The sequence below is a fragment of the Rissa tridactyla genome, chromosome Z, assembly GCF_028500815.1.
Source record: "Rissa tridactyla isolate bRisTri1 chromosome Z, bRisTri1.patW.cur.20221130, whole genome shotgun sequence".
Taxonomy (NCBI): Eukaryota; Metazoa; Chordata; class Aves; order Charadriiformes; family Laridae; genus Rissa; species Rissa tridactyla.
In genome coordinates, this window is record NC_071497.1 from 56083499 (window position 1) to 56109337 (window position 25839).

General features: G+C 37.4%; 1 protein-coding gene across 2 annotated transcripts in view; it reads right to left on the minus strand.

Moving 5' to 3' along the window:
* The window catches only part of UHRF2 (ubiquitin like with PHD and ring finger domains 2), a 96912-nt gene that overhangs the window by 12928 nt on the left and 58145 nt on the right, over nt 1-25839 (minus strand). For both annotated transcript variants that reach the window (XM_054185663.1, XM_054185662.1), the window contains exons 5-9: nt 23237-23346; nt 14016-14202; nt 9972-10095; nt 9477-9584; nt 5474-5578 (exon numbers count right to left, since the gene is read on the minus strand). In XM_054185663.1, the coding sequence (XP_054041638.1) occupies nt 5474-5578; nt 9477-9584; nt 9972-10095; nt 14016-14202; nt 23237-23346 (634 nt within the window). The remainder of the gene's footprint in view (nt 1-5473; nt 5579-9476; nt 9585-9971; nt 10096-14015; nt 14203-23236; nt 23347-25839) is intronic.

The window sequence follows — 25839 nt, forward strand, 5'->3', positions numbered from 1 at the left end:
CATTAAGTGCAGAGGTTGAATATATCATAATTAGTGTTTCTGACTCCTCCCCACAACCACCCTTGACAGCAAGAATGCAACAGTACCGTGGCATATTCCACCACAAGGAAAGCATTTAACCATTTTAGTGTCAGCCAGCCTGGATCTCTGAACACCAAGTAAGACAGCTTCAAAGCAGGAAACAGCAGAAGGTGGCGAACTGGTGATGGAAGTAAGTCAACACTTTGAAAAGTAACTCCCAAATGAAAGTACTAGTCAACTACTGTATGTGCACCACTTTCTGAGGTTTTTCTTATTCCTTTCCATGTTCAGTGCCAAAATGGTGTATTTCCAGACCTTTAAATGAAACATTAATATGTAAACAATTCTGGCTACCCAATTTGCATTTATTATCTTTTGCTCCATTCAAAATCAGTTCCGACTTCAAGCCAGCTTTGCCAAAGATACAACACACAGAAAGCCTTTTCAGGCCAAGGACCCTTTTCTGTAGTGGGAGATTACTCAGCAGATACAACAGGTTTTTTGAGACAACATTTTTTAACAATTGTCTTTGACTATCTGCTGCAGAACGCCGATCTGAGGACAAAAAATCATGCAATCTCATCTGATTTTTCTGAGGATAAAAAAATCCTGCCATCCGTGTGAGTAATTTAATTAGCCTACTATAATCCTAGTAAAGCAAGGCAAGGGAAATCTTGCCTGTCTAAAAGACACACACTTACCATTTGACGTTTATTTATCTCTACATATATAATTAGAATTTGTAACTTTCATCTTTCATTTCCTGTATTTAAATAAATGATTAATATCATAAGAGTTAATTTTATAAGTGTTCACGTAAAAAGTCTATGAAGTCCAGCAGGAAACTCATGGTTTAACACTACAAAGACTAATATAGTTATGCTGATCCTTCACAATTTTATGAAGAGAATAGATTGATTAGACTGCATATATTGCACTAATATGAAATGTCTCTTGAAAATGTATCAATTTCAGAAAGAAAGTGTCTCACTATGTTAGGCTTAGGCATTCACAAACAGAAACCAAGGCCTATGTCCTTGACCTAAGTCACTATTCCAGATGGAATGATTCTTGGAAAGCATGAAAGATGAAAAAGAGCTCAATGGTGCTTTGCTAAGCATTGGCAACATTAATTTCTACTTTTTAATCTGCTTTATCATTGTGTCAAATGGGTTCTTCAATGCTTTAGAAACAACCAGATATGCAAAGTCCAGCAAATGAACTTTGGAAAAGCACAGCCAGAAGAAGTATAGACACAGATTCCACACCTCATTATGAAAGAAGCTGCCAAGTAGGCAGATAAGACTACTTGGACAGATAGATCACTAGCAGTAAAAAAAATGACAAAAAGCATCTGTGTAACAAAATAAGGCTTTTCAGAATGTGAAAGTAATTCTGAATATAATGCAGGTACACAGCAGACAATGAAACTCAGAAAGTAATGAATAAAAGGTATTTTTTAGTGTTAATTAGGATTTTGTATGGACTGATAGCTAACAATATGCAATAAGAGAAAAGATGGAGAGGAGACTGTTGCAGAATAGGAGCTGTCCTGCAAATCTCAGAAACGGGGAGAAGTAAGTATTAAAGCTACTGCCCTACGAATTATGTCAAGTATGTCCTTAGCATTGGAGGTAACAAGAGTGGACAAAAACCACATTTGAGTGACAAGGATGATATTTGGTAGCTATCGTATAGTGAGATACTCAAATTTTTTCACATTACATTGGAGCTCCAAGCAGGTCCCAAACTAGTAGGGTGCTTAGACCTTGAAAACGTGACAGCTTTTGAAAGCAGCAAGTTTCATGGCATCAAGCATCAGGTTTTCAGGTACATACTCAATCTAGGTGACTCACAATAGACTCTCAGTGTAATGGCTATAATGAACTTGTTATGTTGGATTCTCAGTACTATAATACAGAGGTGGGAAAATCTGAAAGGAACCGTTCCCTTGGTAACGTAGTCAGCATGGCGTGGTAATTCAGAAAATTTATATAGGATACTACATCTCTGTAGTACGAGGGCTCACACTGGATTCAGTTGACGCAGGTAAACCCCACAAACTTGTTAATAAAGCAACAGGTCATGCACACACATCTAGGCAAACTGCTAGTCACAATGGTTTTTGGATTTAAAACACTTTGACTCAGACATGAGGCTCCTATTGACACTTGATTTGGATTAAAAGCCATGTAAGTATGCAATTCACTACAGTACTGGCACTGCACCTTCGGCACTGGTGAAACTGATCAAGTGCTTTCACTGTGCAATGCACATTAAGCAGAGGTTCTGAAAGGCTATATCCTCATCACAGCGCTCGGGCAAATCCAGTGAGCTGAAGACTGTTTATTTGCAATTGGACTATTTCAAACAAGTGGAATAACAGTTTACTGACAGCTTGGAACCGGTTACCCAAACATAAGATTAATGCAATGACACAGAACATTTTAAATGGACAGCAAGCCATTTCATGAAGTGTTTTGTGAATGATAAGTTCCAGGCACTGAATGGGTTTGGTATAAAATAACCAACGAACCTAAGCAATGAGTATTTGCCTGGGGTCCCTGCTGAGTCATTAGAGATGCTATTCTCTTTTTACTCTCAGAATCTTTTACAAGAGGATGCAAACAATCACAGAAGATATTATTCTCCAAGACATTCTGAATTCAAAACTCTGAAATGTTCAGAGATTTGCTGTATGATCCTATACGCAAAGGCCCTTACAGAAGAAATAATTTTTGTTCAGATTAAACTGAGGACACCAGACAATTGATTTACCATCTTTACAACACTAACTCAGCTGAGCAGATTGAAACTTTTGAAGATAAACAGCACTTTTAACCCTGATACATAAAAACAATGACACAAAATAGAAGGGCAATTTTTCAACACAAAAATGAAATTTCTTCAGGTACTTGCTCTGATGAACACACAAGTCAAAATACTTTTATCATGAAGACTGAGACTGCACAATCACTGTTAATGTCCAATATCGAGTTTTCCAATATTACTATATTCTGAAATAATTCTTAGATTTTAAATTCCTGAAAGACTTCTCAATTTCTTCAGCTAATGTTCCTACTATGGTTACTATAAAAAAAAAAAAGACTGGGAGATCAGCAATTAACGTGTTCAAGACTCTAAAGCTAACTGTTGTAATACTGTATCTTAATTAGGTAAGCCATGTAACTTGTCACTAAAATTCAAGGTTAAACATTTACAAGAGAGAGATCAACGTGCAAACATTTTATATGCATGTAATAAAGAATGAGGTTAAGCTTCATGTGCAGAACTATTTCACCCAATGCTCATTTTGTAAACTATGAATGCACCCCTTCTCAATCTTAAGGACAGATCCTGTACTGACAGAACTTCTTGTTAACTACCACTCCAATACATCCAGAACATCCCAAACTGAGCACAGTTTTAGATGAGTCTGGGTCTGCAGGACTCTAAGTTTCCAAAGGCACAGCATAAAAATGGCATGATCTGAGAACTCGACAGGGAATTCTATTTCCTGCAATACATTTTTGCAATTACTTATTTACTCCAATAGTGAACTGTCAATTGAAAGCTACAAGAAGAGCATTAAGATGACACATGTCAACAGTGTGAATAAATAGTGCATAAAGTTTATAAAAATACGGTAAAAGAGTCTTCCAAAATGTACTTATTTCTCAATTTCGTAAAAACTTACACACAAGTACTTACATCATACCGTTGAAATTCAAGTAACAGTCACCTGCCTTTTTGTGTTCTCATACACTAAAAGTGACAAGATGTGAGCAGAGGATTTTACCTGAATTTTTACTTAAAAGTTTGTCATGGTTTAGGCTGGGCTGGCCACTAAAGGAATGACAGTTTCATACTTAGGAAGTACGTACTTATAAGTAAAGAATTTGATTTTTCTGTGGATAATCTTACAGGACTTCAATTTCAACCTTTTCCAAAAAACAGTGAAAATGGAAGTAAATTGGGAAATAAAATCTGGTATATGAAAAAAGAACTGAAACAACCTAATTCCAAAAATGCACCTGGAAAAAAAAAATTCTCCCTTCTATTGTTAGTTTAGAGAATTGCAAAAAAGCTAACATTCATAAAAATTTAGGGTATCTTCTGCAATATTGCTCTGCAACTATGCCTCTTCAAAATTATGTATGTCTTCTAGACTATGATAGTACTTAGATGTCCACAAAAACACACCATTACTTAGCTGAACTGGAAAAGACATGCAAAGGATCCAGTTAAGTTTATTACATATTTTGAATTGGATAATTACAGCAGCAGAAACAAGGGGACATCAGTACCACCATCAAAAAGAAAAAAAAATAAAAGGAATCTGCGGCATCCCAACATAGCAGGTACAACTACTGAGCAACACAATTCTTAGGATCCTTTGTCTAAGGGTCCTAGAGCTTGGGTTGGGTTGACTCTAAGGTACTTGGTGTAGTAGTGTATCCCAACACCAAGTACCTCCTGATGTGACTTGTTAAGAAAAGACAGAGACTCCTTCAGAGGTACTACTCTGCAGCAGCAGCAGCCAGTAGGTGCTGTTGGCAAAAAATACATTACATTCTGATGCTATTTCAGATGCTTATTGCTTTCTCCAGTGCCTTTTTCCTTGTGATTAACAGGTATGCATGTTTCAAAAAACTGGATTGCTTACTGCTTTATCCTTCACCTGATGCATGACGCAAAATTCCACCTGATGGAGCAGAACTGCAGGAAGGGATGTACCCTGTGTAAACATTATTTAATTGCAGAGAACAGTAATCTATTCATAAATAAATGTGGGTCAACATGAGATGAAAGTCAGATGCAGTTACTGTTTAGTTTAGCAGAATAATCGCTTTCGTTGCTCTACTTAGATGTTAACATCAAAATAGAAACTTTTTCCAGCACTTTGGGGATCATAATACAAGATACTGAGACTTCCTTATGAAGTTCAGAAAGCGCTCATCAGTAGGAGTTAAAGCCTTCAGAACTTCATAGAATCACGTAATATTTACCTTTTACTGGGGTTCATTAAAGGTATCACATCCATAGAAATACAACAAATCCAAAAGAAGAGGCATCTACTTGTATTGAAAGCAATAAAAATCATGACCAAAGCAGAATATGAAATGTACTATTTGCATATAATTACACTATCAGATTTTAAATAATGCTAAATTCACTCCAAAAGTATACTGAAATTTAACTACCCTAAACAATGTAAAATTCATCTGTAATTGAGGTATTTTGCTTCAGTATGAGCATAAGCATTCTTTAAGAAAGATTGGCTTACACACATTTCTCCCCAACATATGCGAAACTATTCAGTTTGTTATTAGCAGTAGTTGTTCTTTTTCACAGTCATATTTGCATAAGCATTAGTTTTAGGACATAATTCTATTTTTACAAACATTGATACATTAGAATAGTAAAACCATTGCTTGCATAAATGACATACCACTTCATCTTCAAATCCTCCAGCTAGTACAAGCGAATAAGCTCCATCATTACTGCGTCCATGGATTCCACCCACATGTGGTCTGTGAACACCTGCTTCACTCACCTGGCAAGAGAATAAAGCTTCTAGCATTTTTTTCAAACAACGAGCCATCTACAATCACTTTTAACAATCAACTTTCTGCTTCAAATACTGTACAGGGTTGTCTGTGTAAAAAATTAGTGTAAGACTGCTACTAAAGGTGAGAATTCCACTTGTTTTTAAGGAAGAAAAGCCAAAAGTAAGGACACGCAAAAAATGGAAGGACAATGTAGGACAAGTGGTGACACTGGAAGATGTAAAGGTACACTTTCTTCTTCGGGAAAAATCTCCATGATTCTTTCCATAAGCAGTATTTAAGACTGTAGTCACTGTTATACTCCACTTGCACAGTCATTTAGAGCAATCCAAAGCAGAAGATCTGCCTGTTTGGTAACACTTTACAATTCTTAACTAAGGAAGATCGCAGCGACCCATGTAAAGATCATTATGTCAGGTACTATTAAGGTAACACACTTTTAACACGACCAACTCAGAGGAATATTATCACACTGCCTAAGGAAACAGAAGAAGCCATTGCAACAGTGTATGAATCATAAGCTAGTTCCCTAACCAGGGTAACTCTGGCAGTGAATGAGCAACTAAGCTGCAACCAGATCACTGAGAGCTGCAGCTGTACCATGAACTGGAACCGTTATTAAAGTCTGCTGCAACATCTCTTCCACAAAAATTTATTTAATAATTGCTTCCAACAACAAAATCACATTTTAAAAAACCCACAACCCTTTATGAATAAAAAAGGGGCTACATAGTAAATTACGTATTTTCTTAGTATGTAATGCCAAAAATACTATTGATAGAATGAAGGTTCCCAGCAGAAACCCAATTAGGATCCTTCTTCCTACCTTCATACCTTCCTTCAGACTTTGCCTGTTTTTCCCATTTTCCTGTCCACTCCTGAGCTCCTTTTCCCAACCTACACGTTTAAGCAAATCCCATGAAATTTTACATTCTTCTGCTATAGTCTTGTACTTTCATAATACAATACATCAGATCAAAGGTCCAGCTGGCCAAAAATGTTGTCTCCAACAACAGACAAAAGCTGTGCACAGTACGAAAATTATGCAAGGACACAATGACACTACCCTGCACAATTTCTCAGCGTCCAGCTGTCGGTGACTTAGACTTCCTAAACTGCTTAAAACTTTTGGATCCATAGGATCAAAGGGAGAAAATAGTTCACAGTAGTATCACTTGTCACATGAACTAATACTACTTTTTTTCATTTTGAACTGAGCAGCTGACCTTTTTTTTTCATGACCCCATTTTGCATTACAAAAGCATGTATATTGGTCCCTAATCACTTTTTTCATACTGTACATTATTTTGCAACATTGACACTGCACCGTGTTTTCAACATTGTTCCAGAATGAAAAGTCTTTCCAGTTGAACGAAAACCATTCCATTCCTTTAATCATCCTGATTGGTGTTCATAATAATATATTTTATTTTCCTGACTCCTTCTTTCACAGTAAATTAACATATGATTTATTTTTTTGATCACTATTGGGTACTAAGATGATATATTTTCAAAATTAGCTATTAGGAGGTCTCTTTCCTAAATAATGAAAATCTGAAAGCCCACTATAAATAATATAGTTAGAACTGTTCCCCACCCCGCATTTACTGTCCACAATGACTTAGCACTCTCACCTAACTTTATCAGGTATTTGCCAATTTTTCCAGACCATTTATGACCATGCTGAATAAAAAGGCCCCACTATTGTGGTTCTCTTTCCTGCTGTATGAAACATCCTTCCATGCATTCCTCCCTCCCTTCTTTCATTTCCAGCTTTTATCAATTAAATTTAGGTTTCTGGTAGGTGATTCACCCCAAAGACGAACTCTGGTAAGTAATTCATGCCAAAGATGCTCTTCAGATGCTCTCTCCAGAACCAATACTTAGTCAATTTCCTTCTAGGGAAAAGAGAGTTTTTGTCATAAAAAACTATGCACATCAGAAATAAAGAAACTAGTGTCTCTAAATTTTCATAAATTTGGGGAGACAAAGTCATTTCTCATACAGAAGACTAGTCATATGAGAAACAAAAGTGTAATTTAACTTTCTATGTAGAAAACATTTCAATCTTTAAAAAAAGGACAAAGTATTTCATTTGTACCCCAAATTAAATAATTACGTAGAAATGGTAATTGCCTTTTGATGTATAGTCCATATTTAAATATATGAAAATTGGCATTCTCTGCTATATTTTCTGACAAAAGCAGAGCAATAATTCGGTTCCTTTTTCTTACCAGCACTAGAAAGATCTGAAAACTGCTAGCTTTTGTGTTATCAATCCAATTCCTAAAGAAAAGGTGAACTAATAATTTCAATTGTTGTTGAAGCACTGAAAAGAAAACTTGATTTTGAGACTTTACATTTGCATAAGTGATTTTAGAAACTCCTCTTACTTGTGAGACTTTCCTTAATCTGGAAGCCAACGAAACCATAACTATTTATTTTAATTCCTTTCACAAAAAAGTTCTTCAAAGACAGGAGAGGTCAATGAAATCCCCCAAAGAATCAAAATTGAATTTTCCTGTTAAGCAAGCCATTTTGTGTAAAATAGCTGGTATGATGAACAGCATAATTTTACATTACAAATTTAATTTGCTTCATCTAAGGCTTGTATTGATGGTAGTGTTGACAATGGACATCAAGGTGAGAAAGAATCAAAAGAACGAATTTAGTTTTCAACTTCTTCACTGTTATTTCTACCAAGGAGACAAACTGAAAACTGTTGCTAAGGGGAAAATGTCTGCTGCTATTCCTGTCAGCCTTGAAACCTGCATGGCCTTCCAAATCCAGAATTCTTCACACAGTATTGGACAACACCACCATCAGAGGGAAAGTGTTCTTTCTCCTGCCAAGTGTTCTCTCTTCTAGTTGGAGAATTAGTAGAGAAAACAGGTGATGAAAAGTTCAGAAAACAAATCAGAAGAGGCTTTTGATTCTTGGCTTGCCCCTCCCCAAGCAGTTTTAAAATACCTGTTTCTATTCTTCCATGTATGATGGAAAAAATTGAAATACAATCTTTTACACACATAAGAGACAAAGAACTAACTGACTTGAAAATAACTATTTCCCTGACTAAAAATAATAGAAAAAAAAATCAAAGATAAAACAAAAACTAGATAAGGCTGGAGAAAAAGGAAGTAACTTTGCAGTTTGCTGGACACTTCAAAACCATAAAAAAATCAGTACTGGCACAAAATGAAGTTGTGGCATGCTCCTTGCTTTGTTTTTTGCTGCCCCTCTGAGTATTGGCACTGTGCTTATATAACCAAAACATGAACTGGACTGGCAAAATTAACTCCCTTTCTACCCCAGATGGGATTATTTTCCTGGCATTTTTTTACCAATCTAGTTTACCATAAAGCCTAAGAAATATTTCCAATAGAAAATGAGACAGTGCAAGAAACAGCAAAGGCTGAATAGACAGCTAATTTCAGTAGCAGCACAAGCTTACACTGTTCATCAGCCTAAAAGAAGATTTGTATCCTTATGTATGACCAAAAACACCAAAAGGGAGTGAATTTACAGTGATATCATCTAGTGTTTTAAAAATCTACATTCTACATCTCTTAAGTGGGATAATCAATTCATGTGAAGTACACTTCAGAAAATACTTGACTCTATTCACTAAGTATCCCACTTAGAATTTTAACGTGTGAAATTTGTTTATCCTAATGATAACAGACTTCTTATTAAGTTGCACTGTAAAATCAGGATACTTAAACCTTCACTACTGTTGGCATCACTTCCAATATTAGAATAATAGTGTATTTGCTGTGTTTAGTCCTGCTGAAAATGGCAATTGTCAATCCAAATTTATTTTAGTGCCCAACCCATTCATTATTATTCTTACTTACTTCAACTACAGCTAATACTGAAAGAACATACCTGAACTCTGAATTTCCAGGTTGTCCCAACAGGAACACCAGGTATAGGTCCATAATGATTTGAAGGAACAATAGTGCATTCCTTAGTGCGACCAACACAGGCCATGCCCTAAAAATACATTAGACAAAATGAATTAGTATTAGAATATTGAAGACTATTTGCAAACTCAATGCAGATATCATGAAATTTGATCATTATAACAAACACATTCTTTAAAATATGTTAACAATTGTTAAAAGGAATGTTAATTAAGTAATATGTGTTTATCTGTTCAGGGGAGGGATCAAGGGTTATTTTTCTTTGTTTTTACCTCTAATCACCTTAATAATTCTTCCACTGCTTTAACTGGTAGTAGATAGTGGGCAGGATTAAACATTGTCTTATTGTCTGTGCAACCCAGTACTGAATTTTGTGTTGTGCATATATAAGTAGAATTATAGATTTAGCACATACATGAACAATCAGAGTAACAGCTATTTCTAAAATACACTCTACCTTGCCCCAGTCTCTCTGGCTTTCAGTACTGGCAGATGGCATCTTTGCTTTCTTTTTACTCTGTTTGAGCTTTTCTCCAGCCTTTACAACTTCATTAGAATCATTTTTGCAGGAAGGACAATACCTAAAAAAAGGTTTTAGTAAATTCTCAATTACTTCATCATAATGGCAATACATTTCTTGTAGCCAAAATAGTGTCAATTTGTTTATCTTGACTGAATACTTCAAGCTAGCAAACATATACCAATCTTAAGCCGCTGAACCCTATGGCTTAAAAAAATGAACCGAACATGAACAAATACTGTCAACTTTTAAAAAAGGGCATTTCAGTATCTTTGCAGGTAGAGTGCTAGAGGCGAAACACTTAACTATTCTTTCTCACATGATACGTGAGAGGCCCCCATGTCTCCTGTATTGACTCTTCATTCTGTCCTCTTTAATTTAAATCTTGTAAAAGAAAAGATATCTGAGATTAGAGTAGACTGCTAATCAGTACTCATGGTTTATTTCTATGTCCTGCCCACTCTACCCCTATTTTCTGCTTCTAGTGCAATAAATTTCACTACAGACAGCTGAATGCCAAACAGAGCCAAGCTACCACGTAATGTGTGTAGACACAGACACACACACATATGCATGCACACACTCACTCCACAACACTGAAGCCACTTGGAATATAGCGCAGAGACTCATTCCAGCTAACACAAAGCCATCCTGGTAGGAAAGTAGGAGATACTAGTATGCAGTGACTTCAGCAGAGAGAAAAAGGGAGTACACTGGTAATTTTGCTGCTTCTAATAACATTTTCGCCGCTATAGTGGCCTCCACCCACTACCGGAGGAAGTCTGATCTACGCTAACATTGATAACCTAGTTTAGACAACTACCACTAGTACTACTACTGTTTTGGATTTATTAACTTTTGTATGAATAGAAGAATTATATATGAATTCTATATGAATAGAAGAATTAATGATTAATGTTCACAGGAAAAGATTTCACTATGTAAATAAAGGTGTTGAACCATTAAGACAATGAAGCTATGTAGATTAAAAGAAATGAAAAATAATAGAAGATGCTGAAATTGTCTAACACTAAGACTTCAAATGATATTACAGTTGCTTAAAAAAAAAAAGAATATGCAATGACCAATTAAAAGAAGGAATGTGACATAATGCAAATTCACAAAGTGAATTAACTATGTCATTCCCTGCTTCTTGATAGGGTAACTGTATCACCTTAAGATTTTTTAAACTGGGTTTTGTATGGAATATTAAACACTGTTCGCATATAGAGTGATTTAATCTCTGCAAGAGAAACGTATAATTCTTTATCAAACTGCAAGCCAAGACCCTGCAGAAATTTTGCCAAATTTTATACTATAAACCAAACAAAATCTCTCAAGAAATTAAGGATCAGACAGCAATAACACTTTGTTAGTATGCAAGAAAGGAGAACACACACCTCCTTTTTGGTGGGAGACATTGCTTTGCCCAGCACAACTGCACTCCTTCTGCATACGACCAAGCATTAAGACTGCACAGGGCTGGCACCAACAAGTATCACAAAACTGACTGTCACAAGCAAGCTCCATAACAGTGGAGCCTCTCCCACCCAGTGACTTCATCCATCAATGCAGCCATCTACCTAAATGAATAAATCTTAAGGTTCCTATCACTAAACAGCAAACAAAAATAAGCTAAAAAGCATGACAGCCATTTTTCAAGATATTGTAATTACATGACTTAGACTTCTACTACTTGTGGAAATTCATAATTTTGGGGGCAGAAATGTAAGTGGAAGGGTCTAAAAGTCCACTTAACATATGACCTGAGGGACTCTAAATACCATGTTTTCAGTCAATTTAATTATTTTGCTGTTGTTTACAGAGCACTGAATCTTCTGTATGGAGGAAAACAGTCTTGGGGACCTATGCAGTGCAGTTATAGTGATACTAATGGAAGAGGGTAGGGAGTCCGGTCAGCAATGGCTACACTTTGAAAAATCTCCTGTTTTTCAAATTTTCGCTGAAATAGAAGTAGGATAACTCACATTGCGTAAGAAGCTTTTGAAACAGAATGGGTGCCAGTGAAGACAAGAACACTAATACCTAACCTGAAAAATTATTTGAAGCAGGCAGCAGGCCAAGATCATCTTAGCACACTAGCTAGACCAAAGAGACACGGATGGCTGATGAGACTTCAATATGAGTATCCTGACGTGCCTATGAAACTTTCTGTGTATTTGAGGGTGTAGAAGAAACTGGAGAGAATAAATTATTTTCAGGGTAGAAGAAAGATTAGAGGGCTTTGTGGGAGGGCATCACTGACTTGACGCATATATGTTTTCTTTATCAGAAACCTTTCTGTGACTAGTACAGGAAAATAGATGGACTTCATTGTTGCTGGAGTACTAAATTAGAGCTGGTTCTGAGAATAACGGGCAACTGAAGAATGGATGGGCAGAACAGATGTGTACTTCCAGACAGATGGTCTCACTGAATCTTATGAAGGAAGTAAGTCAAAAAAGGACTTCTCAGCTGCTATATCCAAAGGTCAGGTGCAATCAGGTAAGAATATCGCTTATGGATTGCAGTCAGTAATAAACCACTTGTGTGTTGAGAATGGTTTCCAACACGTGACATCAACTCACGCTGGCAAGTAGTAGGAAGCCAGACGATGTTATGCCCAGAAGACAAGTCTGCCTTGACTGCAGAAGACTTAGGGATAGTTCAGACTAACGTGCTGTGTAATAAAACACTGCTGAATAAACATTGTAATCATTTTGCATATGCAAGAAGTGGAAGGCACACAGACAATATTCAAATAAATGCTATTTTTAGTTTAAATTACCCATATGTATTTGTAGTAGGTAATGAAAATATTTTTTAGATAGTGTTTCAAGCCAGTTCCTCCAAAAACAGTGAATACAACTCTTCCCAGTGCAGAAATTTCACGGGAAAAGATCAACTTCCAACAACAGTATCCCTGTGGCCAAATGTACTCGCTGAGAAACACCGATCAGTGTTAATGGTCTTAATTGCTAAATCACACATTGGCATAAACACAGGAGTTCAGAAAAAATGCAATGCTCCAGAAAACAAACAGACCACTAAGCACTGACTAATAAACAAACCTACTATGACATCCACTATGGCATAGAGGTTGAGTTATTTATTTTCAGAGAATGTTAAAACTTTCAAAGCATTTACACAGATTTTTATGTAAAATCTTATCGCAAGGTCCAAAGAGGTTCCATAAAATCTATCCATAGACATCTCAGACATTTATGGACGTCTACGTAATGTAAAACTTTGTTAGAATAAAGTTCTAGTTATTACTCATTTATAAAGAATTAGCTTCTCATGTAAGTCACAGGCAGGTGATAAATACGAACAGTGTAAATTGTACACCACTAACAAAGAAAAAATATGGTACAGAACCCAAGAAAACTTAATGGGCTGCTAATGGGTCCATGCAGATTCACTTCAAAATACAATTAGCTTGATTTAACAATGCCGGTTAGCTTGGTTTTCCTGCTGGCAGAACCAGTGACAGTAGAAATTAAAAGTAGCAAGGTGGTGGTGCTCCCACAGAAGGAGAAATGAATTGCAGTAGAGGCAACGAGAAGATACAGGAAGGGCACACGGGTAGCAACAGGGACAGAGGATGAAGGGAAAGAGAACAGTGAGTGTAAGAGAATAGTTCAAGCAGTGAAGCTTGAACAAAATTAAAAGGCTGGGGAACAACCACTGTTGATAAACACAATCAGATCAGGTAATGTCACAGAAGATCATAATGAATAAAATGAACATACCAGTTTTGAAACTCCACAATGGTCATTAAAGCTTACTACTAATCCTTTGTGAATGGATTTAAAAGAATTACCTTGACAGAAAACATAAGGTTTATATTAAGTAGATGGATGAAAAACACAGCAGAAGTAAAAAAATTCTTCAGCATTGTCTCTCATGAGGTGCAAATAACAAAACTGTACCATGTATAGAATGGCAATATAATTAAGTAAATCATCCTTGTATATTTACCAGTCCTCATCTTCTGGTATCTTGCTTAATGGAGGGTTCAGGCAGTATATATGATAAGCCATATTACATTCATCACACAGGAGTTGCATGTGAGCATCCTGTTTTCCACCACACAAATAACATGAACAAAAACGGCACTCCTTATCTGGATCAGCCCTACAGTGCTTGCATTCAGGGCCACTTTTTCCTGTCAAAAACAAAGAAAAAGTCAAATGCCATGTATCTTTGAAAAGTGCATTACTGTACCTACAGCAAAAAATTATTTCTGCATATGAACACTGCCCTCTTGAAAATGATTTTTTCTTACAATGATGTATTTCACTATCTAGGGTAATGGGATTTCTTCTGCTGTACAAACAAGCAGTAAAGAAAATGACTAATCAGCACCTTCTCTTATTTTCTCCCCTCCTGTTCCCAACATGCCACCTGCACACTCTCCCTACAGATGGAGCCTTGCACAATCTCAAGTTAGAGTCTTCTTAAACACAGCCATGAAGAAATTCCAGTTAGGTAACCAGCAACAGTCAAATGAAGATGAAACTACAATTTGGAACAGCTCTCTTCCCCTTAAATTAAATTTTCAGTTGGATAGAAGAATTAGTAGTCTGACACCACAAACAAGCCCAAATAACAAGTTGTTTCACAGCAGCAGTTTAGCTTACTCACGAAGAAACAATAACTTTCTGTTTCGGCTCACTTGGAAATTTTGGACCAATGAAACAAAACCCTTGGCACTGGCTCCTCAATCAGGGAAAATGCTTTTACATAAGCAAGAAGGAAAACAAGTGGAAAACACTGAGTAGCCTAAACTAGATATGAAAGAGGAGGGGGAAGAAACACTGAATACTTGTAGCAGCATTAACATCTACAGGAGAAATGTCTGAAACAAGTAGAAGATCCAGAGAAATGAGACAAGACTTCAGAAGAGAACATGATCGCAGCCCAAAGAATTTGCACATTAAAAGAAAAAATAATTCTTTTATATTTTCTGTCATCTAGAAATGCCATGGAAGTGAATGTTAGCTTAAACTAGTCTTATACAATAATTAATGAAGTGCTTCCAAATGTCTCTGGAAATAGTATTTTATCTGAAAGAAGTAACTGGCTTTGAATCAGAAGACAAGGAACACTATTTGAGAGTTTGGAGTTGGAAGTAGGAAGCTGGAGAATCTAGAAACCTGAGATAAAAGAACATTTTTCTTAAAGTTTAGAATGGGCCAGAAAATTTTCTTTTGAGTATCATTCTCGAAGAAAAAAATTACCACAGGTTATAAAGTTCAGGAACTGAAACAGCTGGAATATCAACACTTGGGAGAAATTTTCTTGTAAGTCCATAAGCAAACTACCCGAGGAACTTCTGAACAATGCCTACTCAAAAGGGCAACTGGCCTAGAAGGACAGTGTGATAAGGACAGACAAACTTAGCCCTGTCGTAATCTTTGCTGAAAGTACACAAAAGGCATTAGTTGTACAAAAAGTAACACTCTCATATTCTGTGGCACAAAATCTTACTGAGTATGTCCATGATGTCACAAGCACGTTCCTTAATAAGGAATTTGAAGAGCAGCCCCACTATGAAAATCAAAACAAACTATTCCCCCAAGCCCCCCTACAGCCCTTCAGAGACAGCATGAACATCAGATTCTTACACAACTGCTAAGCAGACAGAATATCAGACAACAAGAGAAGGGCACAAGCATTTAAGAAAACACTGCTTGTTCCCATGAAAGATTTAACCCTTAAGAAAGCATAGGATTTTTTTCATACTGCTGCCTGATACTTTTTTAGGGGAGACTAGAATTTGTCAAACCCCAAACACGGACAACTACCCCAGGTTTCTCTGACTGACATGACAGAACAATATTCAAGGACACGCTTACAAACTCTCTCAGCTTTACTTTTTAATTTTTCTTCACCATGAGTCATTAGGCAAGTTGCTGCTTTCAGCAGCTATATATCTTACCAGTTCCTTGTAAGTTAGTTCGCTTGGATGACACAAGCAATCAAAGTAAATATTTCTTTTAGCAGTTTATTCTTGAACAGAAAGATGAGGTGGATCCCTGGTGGATCCAGAGAAGTTCTGGATACTTATACATTTTTCCTGGGCATACTGAGAAGGAAAGGAAAGACTAAGGGTTTGTAGAAATCGAGCCCCTTCCTCCTGAGGAAAAAATTGCCCTCCCAACTGAACAGACTTTACAGAAAATTCGATCCACATGGGTAAAATATCAGTGTAAAATCTCTGTGGAGAAAAACTCCAGACTGAAAGTCTTATAAGAAAGGGGGACTGGAATACCAAGCACTGTGCCATATCTACAGTCTTTCTCGAGGATCTTGAAGAATACTTTTATCTTCAAAGGTGGAAGCAACAAGACTTAGAGAGGGAACGGGAATGAGTTTTGAGCAACAAAGAAGAGTTAGGAGCTGCTGATGCATTACGAACCACCAGGGAAACACCTGCGAAATGCCTCAAAGGAATTACGGCTTTTTCCTTGAAAAAAGTGACATGGTCAATAGCCCAACTGAAACATCTCTACACCAATGCGCATAGCATGCGTAACAAACCAGAGGAATTAGAAGCGACTCCACAGATGGAAAGCTACAACCTAATTGCTATCACTGAAACCAGGCGGTACGAATCACATGACTGGAGAGCTACAAGCGATGGCTACAAACTGTTCAGGAGGGACAGGCAAGGAAGGGGGGCTGGGTGATTTGCACACATTTGATGCACTGATTGCACAGAGCAGTCTTTGAAAAACAGTGATGAACAGGTCGAGAGCTTGTGGGTGAAAATTAGAGGCCAAGCCAACACAGGAAACATCACGGTTGATGTTTATTACTGGCCCTCAGATCAAGGGGAACCTCTTGACAAGTGTTCTTACTTCAACTACAGGAAGCATCATGCTTGCAGGCTCTGATCCAGCTGTGGAACTTCAGTCACCCTGACATCTGCTGGGAAAGCATCACAGAAAGCTGTAAGCAGTCCAGGACACTCCTGGAGAGCACCGTGGATAATTTCTTAATCCAGGTGACAGATAGCCCAATCAGAGGAGAAGCACTACTGAACCAGTTGCTTACCAACACAGATGAACTAATTACAGAGGTCAAGATCAGTGGCAGACTGGGCTGCAGTGATCATGCCCTGGTGGAATTCACAATCTTGAGGGATGTGGGCCAAACTAAGATTAAAGTCAGGACCCTGAATTTTAGGACACTGAACTTCTAGTTGTCTAAGGAATTAGTGGATACGACCCCCTGGGAAACTGCCCTCAGGGATAAAGGTGCAGAACAGAGCTGGCAGCTCTTTAAGGACATTTTTCTTAGAGCACAAGAGCTCTCAGTTCCCATGTGTAAGCAATCAGGCAAGGAGGGCGGGAGACCAGAATGGCTGAGTAAGGACCTCCTGGTCAAACTGAAGCATAAGAAGGGAAATTCACAGGCCGTGGAAGCAGCGACACGCATCCTGGCAAGAATATAGAGGTGCTGCCTGGATGTGTAGGGATGGGATTGGGAAAGCTAAGGCACAGTTAGAGCTGGATTTGGCAAGGGATGCAGAGACTAATAATGCCTCTACAGGTACGTTGGTCAGAAAAGGAAGATTAAAGAAAAGGTACCCACCCCCCATTCCCCTCTTTGCCCCCATAAACGAGACAGGAAAACTAGTGACAACCGACATGGAGAAGGCTGAGTAACGCAGCAGGTTTTTTGCCTCAGTTTTCACTCTTCCCACATCTCCCAAGTCCTTGAATTTCAAGGCAGGGAGTCGGGGAGCAAAGTCCCTGCCACTTCAAGAGAAGCTCAGGTTTGTGACCACCTGAGGAACCTTAACATACATATGTCTATGGGACCTGAAAAGATGCATCGCAGGGTCCTGAGGGAATTGTCTGATGTAGTTGCTAAGCCACTCTCCATCATATCTGAAAAGTCATGGCAGTCAGGGAAAGTCCCCAGTGATTAGATGAAAAGGAATATTGTCCCTTTTTTTAAGAAAAGTAGAAGGAAAACCCTAGGAATTATTGACCAGTCAGCCTCACAACAGTGCCCAGTAAGACCATAGAACAGAGACTCCTGGAAGACGTATCGAAGCATATGGAAGACAGGGAGATAATTAAAGACAGCTATGGCTTCACCAAGGGCAAACCATGCCTATAGAGTGGCCCTCTACAAAGGACTGTATGCATGGGTGGACAAGGGAAGAACTATAGATGTCATCTACCTGTATTTCTGTAAGACCTTTGATATGGTCCCCCACAACATTCTTACTGTTAAATTGGAGAGATACCGGTTTCATTGATTAACTATTAGATGGATAAGTACTTGGTTGGATGGCCGTATCCAAAGAGCAGATGGTCCACATCAAATGGCTCAATGTCTAAGTGGAAACCAGTAATGAGCAGTGTCCCTGAAGGGTCTGTACTGGGAACCATACTATTTAATACCTTCATCAATGACATAGATAGTGGGATTGAATGCACCCTCGACAAGTTTGCAGATGACAAAGCTGAATGGTGCAGTTGATACATCAGTGGGAAAGGACGTCATCCAGAGGGACCCTGACAGGCTTGAGGAGCAGACCCATGTGAACTTCATGAAGTTCAACAAGGCCAAATGCAAGGCCCTACACAGGACAATCCCTAATCCAGTACAGGCTGGGGATAAATGGATTGAGAGCAACCCTGCAGAGAAGCACCTGGGGATACTGGTGGACGAAAAATTGGATATGAGCTGGCAACGTGCACTTGCAGCTCAGAAAGCCAATCATACCCTGCGCTGCATAAAAAGAAGTATGGCCAGCAAGCCGAGGGAGGGGCTTCTCCTTTCTCTGCTCTTGTGAGACCCCATCTAGAGTACTGCGTCCAGTTGTGGGGTTCCCAGTACAAGAAAGACATGGACCTGTTAGAGCAGGTCCAAAGAGCCACAGAAACAACCGAAGGGCTGGAACACCTCTCCTATGAAGACAGGCTGAGAGAGCTGTGTTTGTTCAGCCTGGAGAAGGCTTAGGGGAGATCTTATTGTGGCCTTTCAATATTTAAAGGGGGCTTATAAGAAAGACAGGGAAGACTTTTTACCAGGGCCTGTAGTGACAGGACATGCAGCAACAGTTTTAAATTGAAAGAGGGTAGACTTAGATTAGATACAAGGGAAAAAAAAATTACGATGAGGGTGGTGAGACACTGGAACAGGTTGCGCAGAGAAGTTGTGGATGCCCCATCCCTAGAAGCATTCAAAGTTAGGCTGGACAGGACTTTGAGAAACCTGGTCTAGTGGAAGGTGTCCCTGCCCACGGCAGGGTATTTGGAACTAGATGATCTTTAAAGGGCCCTTCCAACTCAAACCATTCTATGGTAAGAAGTGCTAGGACACTGCAGTTTGAATTTTCTTTTTTTAAGAGAAAAAAACATAAAAGCTGAGGAACATAAAAGAAGAGCCACTGAAGAGGGAAAATTACCAGCTACAGATAGAAAGTCTAGTGAGATGTACTGACTGGAAAACCTGAAGAGCAAATGTGTAAGGCTACCAGCAGTGGTTATTTTACAAAGCTTCAAAGGCAAAGGTCAGATACACTCAAAAAGAAAACCAAAATCTCTCAGTTTACTGTGAGTCTCAGTCTGGCCTAAAAGATTTATCTGCATGCTATCCAAATGGAAGCAATCTTCTAGTTTAAGACCTCTCTCCTAGGGTTCATTTGAAGAGAAAGAAAACATTTTAAGTGTGCTGATGAACAAATCTGTGGATTTTCCAGCACAGCTATGCAGAACCCATGGTCTGTCCAAAGTGTGAACACCAATTCAAGTCAGACTAAAGAAATCCCAGGTAACTGGTATCCCCTTTGAAAAATTTTAACAGACATGACTGAGCACTCCCCCTAAAGAAACTCACTAGTCTACCTCATCCAATAAATAACAGGCAAAAAGAAACTTAAGTATTTTTCTGTATCTCTTACCACCACAGGTTGTTAAGGCCTATGTAATTCACTGTTTTCAGTTACAAAACCATTTCTCTAGGTCAAAGGTTAGTAATAATATTTATTTAAAAAAAAAAGGAAAAAGGAAAAACGGTCTACATATTTTAGCTCAGTTAAACAATACCTGGAGTTTTAAACTTTCTTCAGTATACAAACAAACTGCATACTGTCATTTTCACGACACAACTTTTACTTTTTCACATTTCTGCTTTAATCATGTTGTAAGTCAAACGCACTAATTATATCTGCACTATTGGTCAACATGAGGACAAGTCTTTTTACCCCTACCAACCCTACAGAGTTTAGTTGTATATATCATTTCATATTCTTTTGTCAGGAAGAGTTACCTCATGTTCACAGCACAAATTTGGATTCTGACGGAAGTAATAAATGCTGATATCCAGGTCTCACTTCCATTTTGCATATAAATACTTGAAAGGTATTTGCAAGTATATCGCTTCTTATTTTTCAAATTTTCTAGTAGGTTTAGTCTTACTTTTTTCCGGGGCTGCAGAATTTAAATTTCCATTAAATAATGTGAAAATAACTACCTTATTTTTAACTGTAACTGCTAAACATATATTGATGTCATACACATTTTTATGTCATTTACACATACAAAACTTAACTAACATATGGCCAATGCTCAAGGAATAACAAATTCTCTGCAGAGGTAGCCTACATTGTTTTATCTGATGATTGTTTTCAAAGCAGGCATTCTATCTTTTAGAAAGGACATGGCCAGTAGCTTAATATAGACAAAAATACAGTCAGTGCATTTTCTGATTGTGCTTATAACAATCTCATGGAGTATTTAAGGCAAATTGATTCTTTGAATTTTATCTGCCGTTATTGTAACAAAAATCTGCAGCTTTTCATAGCATATAAGCTAAGATAGCTGTATATGTTTATAGGTATATGCGTATATATTCTAAAATCTTAAATACAAAGTATGAATACGGATGCAACTACAATCCAGATGTAAAGGGTATGCTGCTTATGGCGTACAGGTCAACTGATGCACACCATGCATAAGTGAACAAAGGCAAGACAGCTTACCAAAAAATCAGAATCACATGAACAGAAGAAATGAAAAGGGCAGTGTGGTGAGAAACTTGGCCTCAGGAAAAAGAGCAGTTCAAAACAAGAAATAAAGCTAAAGTGCAAGATCAATTAAGTTGTCAGGGTTACATGTTTAAAGATTATGTCTGTGTTACATTTATTTATGAAGGTTTGTAAATAATACCCTGAAATGAATAAAAATGGGACCAGGAACAGAATGAAACAAAACAGACAGAGGTACAAACCTCTACACAGATGGCAATATGCAAGTAGTTTAAGCAAAGAGGTTACAAATAAGGAAATAGCTGTCAAAATAGGAGGGAAAGGGCTGTAAATTAAAGAGCTTGACTTTGAAACAACAGAGGTGGCAATCAGTGTAGGAAGTACAGAACAGTGAGGCTGCACCTCCCATACTGTGTTCAGTTTTGGGTCTCTCACTACAAGGAAGACACTGAGGTGCTGGAGCATGTCCAGAGTAGGGCAACGAAGCTGATGAGGGGTCTCAAGCACAAGTCTTATGAGGAACAGCGGTGTAGAGCCTGGAGAAAAGGAGGCTGAGGGGAGACCTTATCCTCCCTACAACTACCTGAAAGGAGGTTGTAGGGAGGTGGGGGTCGGTCTCTTCTCCCAGGTAACAAGTGATAGGACAAGAGGAAACTGCCTCCATTATGCCAGGGGAGGTTTGGGTTGGATATTAGGAAAAATTTCTTCACCAAAAGTGTTGTCAAGCGTTGGAACAGGCTGCCCAGGGAAGCGGTTGAGTCACTGTCCATGGAGGTTTTTAAAAGATGGGTAGATGTGGCATTTAGGGACATGGTTTAGTGGTGGACTTGGAAGTACTGGGTTTACTACTGGACTCGATGATCTTAAGGATCTTTTCCAACATAAATAATTCTATGATTCTATGATAAATAAATAGTCATGTCATATCAAATGTTGCCACTGTAGACAATTTTGTACAGTCAGCAATACAGTAATCATTCATTTCCTTAACACACATAATTTTAAAAATTAATTCCAGACACAGTAGTTGCAGGGGAAAACTAAATTAATAACTTTATATGCCCTTTAAAAAGTTTCATAAACAATTAGACTTGCAAAATAAGTAGGTATGTAAATGCAAACCAGTATCTGTAGATTTTTAAATTTCTCATACTACAATTTTTTAAAATAAAATCATGTGTTAAGATATTGCAATAACCCTTTAATGTGACCAATAAGAAATAAACAGAATGGATGGTTCATTTTTCTGAGTAATCTGAGGAAAATAAATCAATAGTAACGAAAAATTAATTGTGAGAAGTTCATTTACAGAAATTCATATTTTTACTTCTAAGAATACCACAGCAAATGGTACTTGCACCTCTGAAAAACAGTGATTTTTTTACATGATGGCAAATAAACTGGAAGCAGACTAGTTCTTGTGTATATACAAAGGTTCTGAAAAATTGCCCTGGAGTCACAAGTTTAAGATACAATAATATCTAATACCTATTAGAAGTCCAGTCTCTCTCAGTGTTGCCATCACAAACACTTATGACTCCTAACTTTAACATATTTTTAAACTTAGAACAAAACGTCACACTACTTTTTAAATAACCTGCCACTAACTCCTTCTTGTGGTTGTGGGGACGATGAGGAGGTATGGCATAGTTACTTTTTTAGAAAGTCACACAGGGACAAATAATAATCCATATGTTAAAATTTTTTTTCATGGTACAAGCAGCTCTGGCACAAAGTTCTTTATCTTTTTTTTTTTTTCTTTTTAATTCCACATAATGGCAGGGTTAAAGTCCATCATTACACACTGATTCTATCTTTGGCATTTATTAATTTATTAGAAGTTTAAATGACATGTTGATTGCAGTAGCAGTTTTGCTGACCTGGATACTAGTCTAGGAATTTAACTGAGACTATGAATTCATTCTGCACAGTTCACTTAGAAGGTTATCCGCTGTTCCCTTTTTACCTGCTTACGACTGATAGCACTAAGATGTTATCAGTTTCTGATTATAAGTAATAGAGCCCCCTTACTGTAAATACACTTTTAGAACAGAAATCTAAAAAGGATTCTGTTATTACCTTCCTGAACACACAAAACAATTATTATTACTACTTCTGCATACTGATCCTTCTATTTTTTTAAAGAAACATCATTGAATTTGTACTTCAAATAATAAAAAAATCATACTTTTGAAATCTCCATCCCCAAATGTCAATGGATAGGCTCCTGGCTTTTCAATCTTGTACATTTCCTCTATAAAAAGGATTTTACAATCATTTATTGTGTCTTCTGGGCCTCTGAAAAACAAGAATAAAAAGTACATTCAACTTAGTTCCTCAGACCTAGATTCTGTACTTTATGAATCCTAAGCAATGAGATAAAGCTAACTAGCACCTTTTTTTCATTACTGATAGGATACTTTATTTCAGTTCACACAAAAAAATTCAGGCTAAGAACTTCTGTAACTTCTAAGAAAACCAAAACACATACTTAACACTTGCATAAAGAAAAGTCTACTCCATTACCTTCAGACTACCTGGCAGCTGAGTATGTCCTCGTTCACAGCCATCTGTAAATTTATAATTCTACTTCTAAAACCTCAAAATGTCTTTTTTGGCAGAACACAGCAGACCAGACAAAATCATATCCTCTCAAATACAGCATATAAAACATTATTATAAAAGTACAGTGTCAGAAATTAATCAGAAACATGACATGTAAGACAAAATAATACATGCTACTTGGAACCCACAGAGTAAGAAAAACAATAGAAAGCTTCAAAAACACTTCTATGACTTCTAAATGTTTTGGAAACATAAAACCCAATCCTGCAAAGATGTGTACAATACTCAATTATGTACTGTGAGTAGTCCTGCTAATGCCAGGTTTCAATGCAGTATCGGTTCACCGTATCTCAGTGATGAGTAACAAATGCTCCAAGACTCCACAACACTAATACAGAAAGACTTCTAGACAAGAATTAGGAGATATTACATGTAGAGTAAAGGCTTTCACCTCCTATTATTATAATCTCTTCATTTTTAATAAATTTCTAATTCAAATGTAAACATATCTAGGAAGAAAAGGCCATAAAAAAAACCAACCGTTTTAAAACATTCCGTTTTCTTCCCTCCTCGGGATGGTATTATGCCTTCTACAACTGCCTGTTCCCCTAACATTTTCATTTTACTACCTAATCTAGAACTAAGTAGGAATTTTCAGTATAACACGTATTGGAAGTATTAATTACTGAACATAGTCTCACTGATTTCATTGAATCACATGCATAGTTACCCATTTCAGAATTGGGCAGTTTGACATGACAGAAAGGAATTTACTACCTGGAAAGCTTTATTTCTTGCAGGGTGAGACCCACCCATTAAAAAAAAAAATCTGAAGGAGATTAGGGTTTGTCAAACTTTCTTATTCAAAAGTTAACCTAATTATGTTGCACTGCTGTAGTCCCTGTTTTGGTTCTAGAAAAACACTTCAACATCTGAAACTACACAAGCAACTAAATGAATACAGATCACAAATACCACAGCTTGAATTATTAAGATTATAAAGTTTAACATTTACCAAGACTGTGATGTTTGTAGTTAAAATGTCCAGTGAGCATCCTGCAACACAAGAAATAAAATAGATTTTTTTTTTTTTCTTTCCTATATAGACATCAGATGTGCTGGACATAATAGAGAAGTGGTAGCACAGAGTCAGCTTAATTCCAACTTAGGAGCGAGTGAAGATTATACAGTTTTTTGAAGGTTCTATTATGAATGAAAAAACAAACTACTGTATTGGTTACTGTTCAGTATTTGAAGGAGGTTGTGCAAGATTCTGCTAAGCAAAGCGAAGTGCACTGCACCACTACAAGTGTCTCTTCAGAAGCAGGGAAATAACAAAAATTAATAACTGTAAGGATAATGATTAACTATTGCCACACTGGAGACTATTTTCCAGGTGAAGACCACCAGTAAGTTAAAACGCTATGTTTCTTTCAAATATTTAGAGTGTAGAAAGGCCGGAGAGTATGTCTGAATCAAGTGAACAAGTTTTGTAGAATATCTCTGAGATATTAGAGATTAGAATATCTCTAAGAAACAATCACAGGGGTGATGTGAAAATCCTCTTGAAGAAAGTCAGCCAGCTGGCATATCCCTATAAAAAGGTCCAGGCTGCAAAACTAAATCAAACTACAGACAGGCAGGGAAACAAGATATTAGGTCCATATTAAATAAGGATAACTGCAATAACAGAACACCTCCTCAAACATCAGGCTTCAGTCTGGGATCTGTTGCTCCACGCTCTACGTTTTTCATCTGCTCCCACCACATCCCTTGTGCTGACTCTAGTTCTTGGACTCTGCTACAGGCTGACTTAAGTAAGGCAGAAAAAAACTAAGCCAGGAAGCAAACAAAATTCTTTTTGGGTGGCTCTGAGCACTGTCATGTTTAGGTCTCCATGGAACTGAAGCTGAGAAGACTTTGATAGGGTCTTGATTGACTATAGTTGTCTTTTAAGTGTACCAACAGCTGTTTACTTTGGCATCTGTATTTTTTTTGACCCTTTTTCTTCCTTGCAGTTTTTGGAGGGAAAACATTCCCAATTGTTTGTCATATGCATAAACAGCAAATGCTAGCAAATTTCAAAGATTCAGGATATTTCAACAGAACATACAAATGCTGCATTAATGCAAATACATCCATCAGACAGAGTACCGTTTGTTTTCTTGACAAGGAAAACAATGTATTTAAGATTATCTTAATTTGCACACTAGGGGGCACTACTTA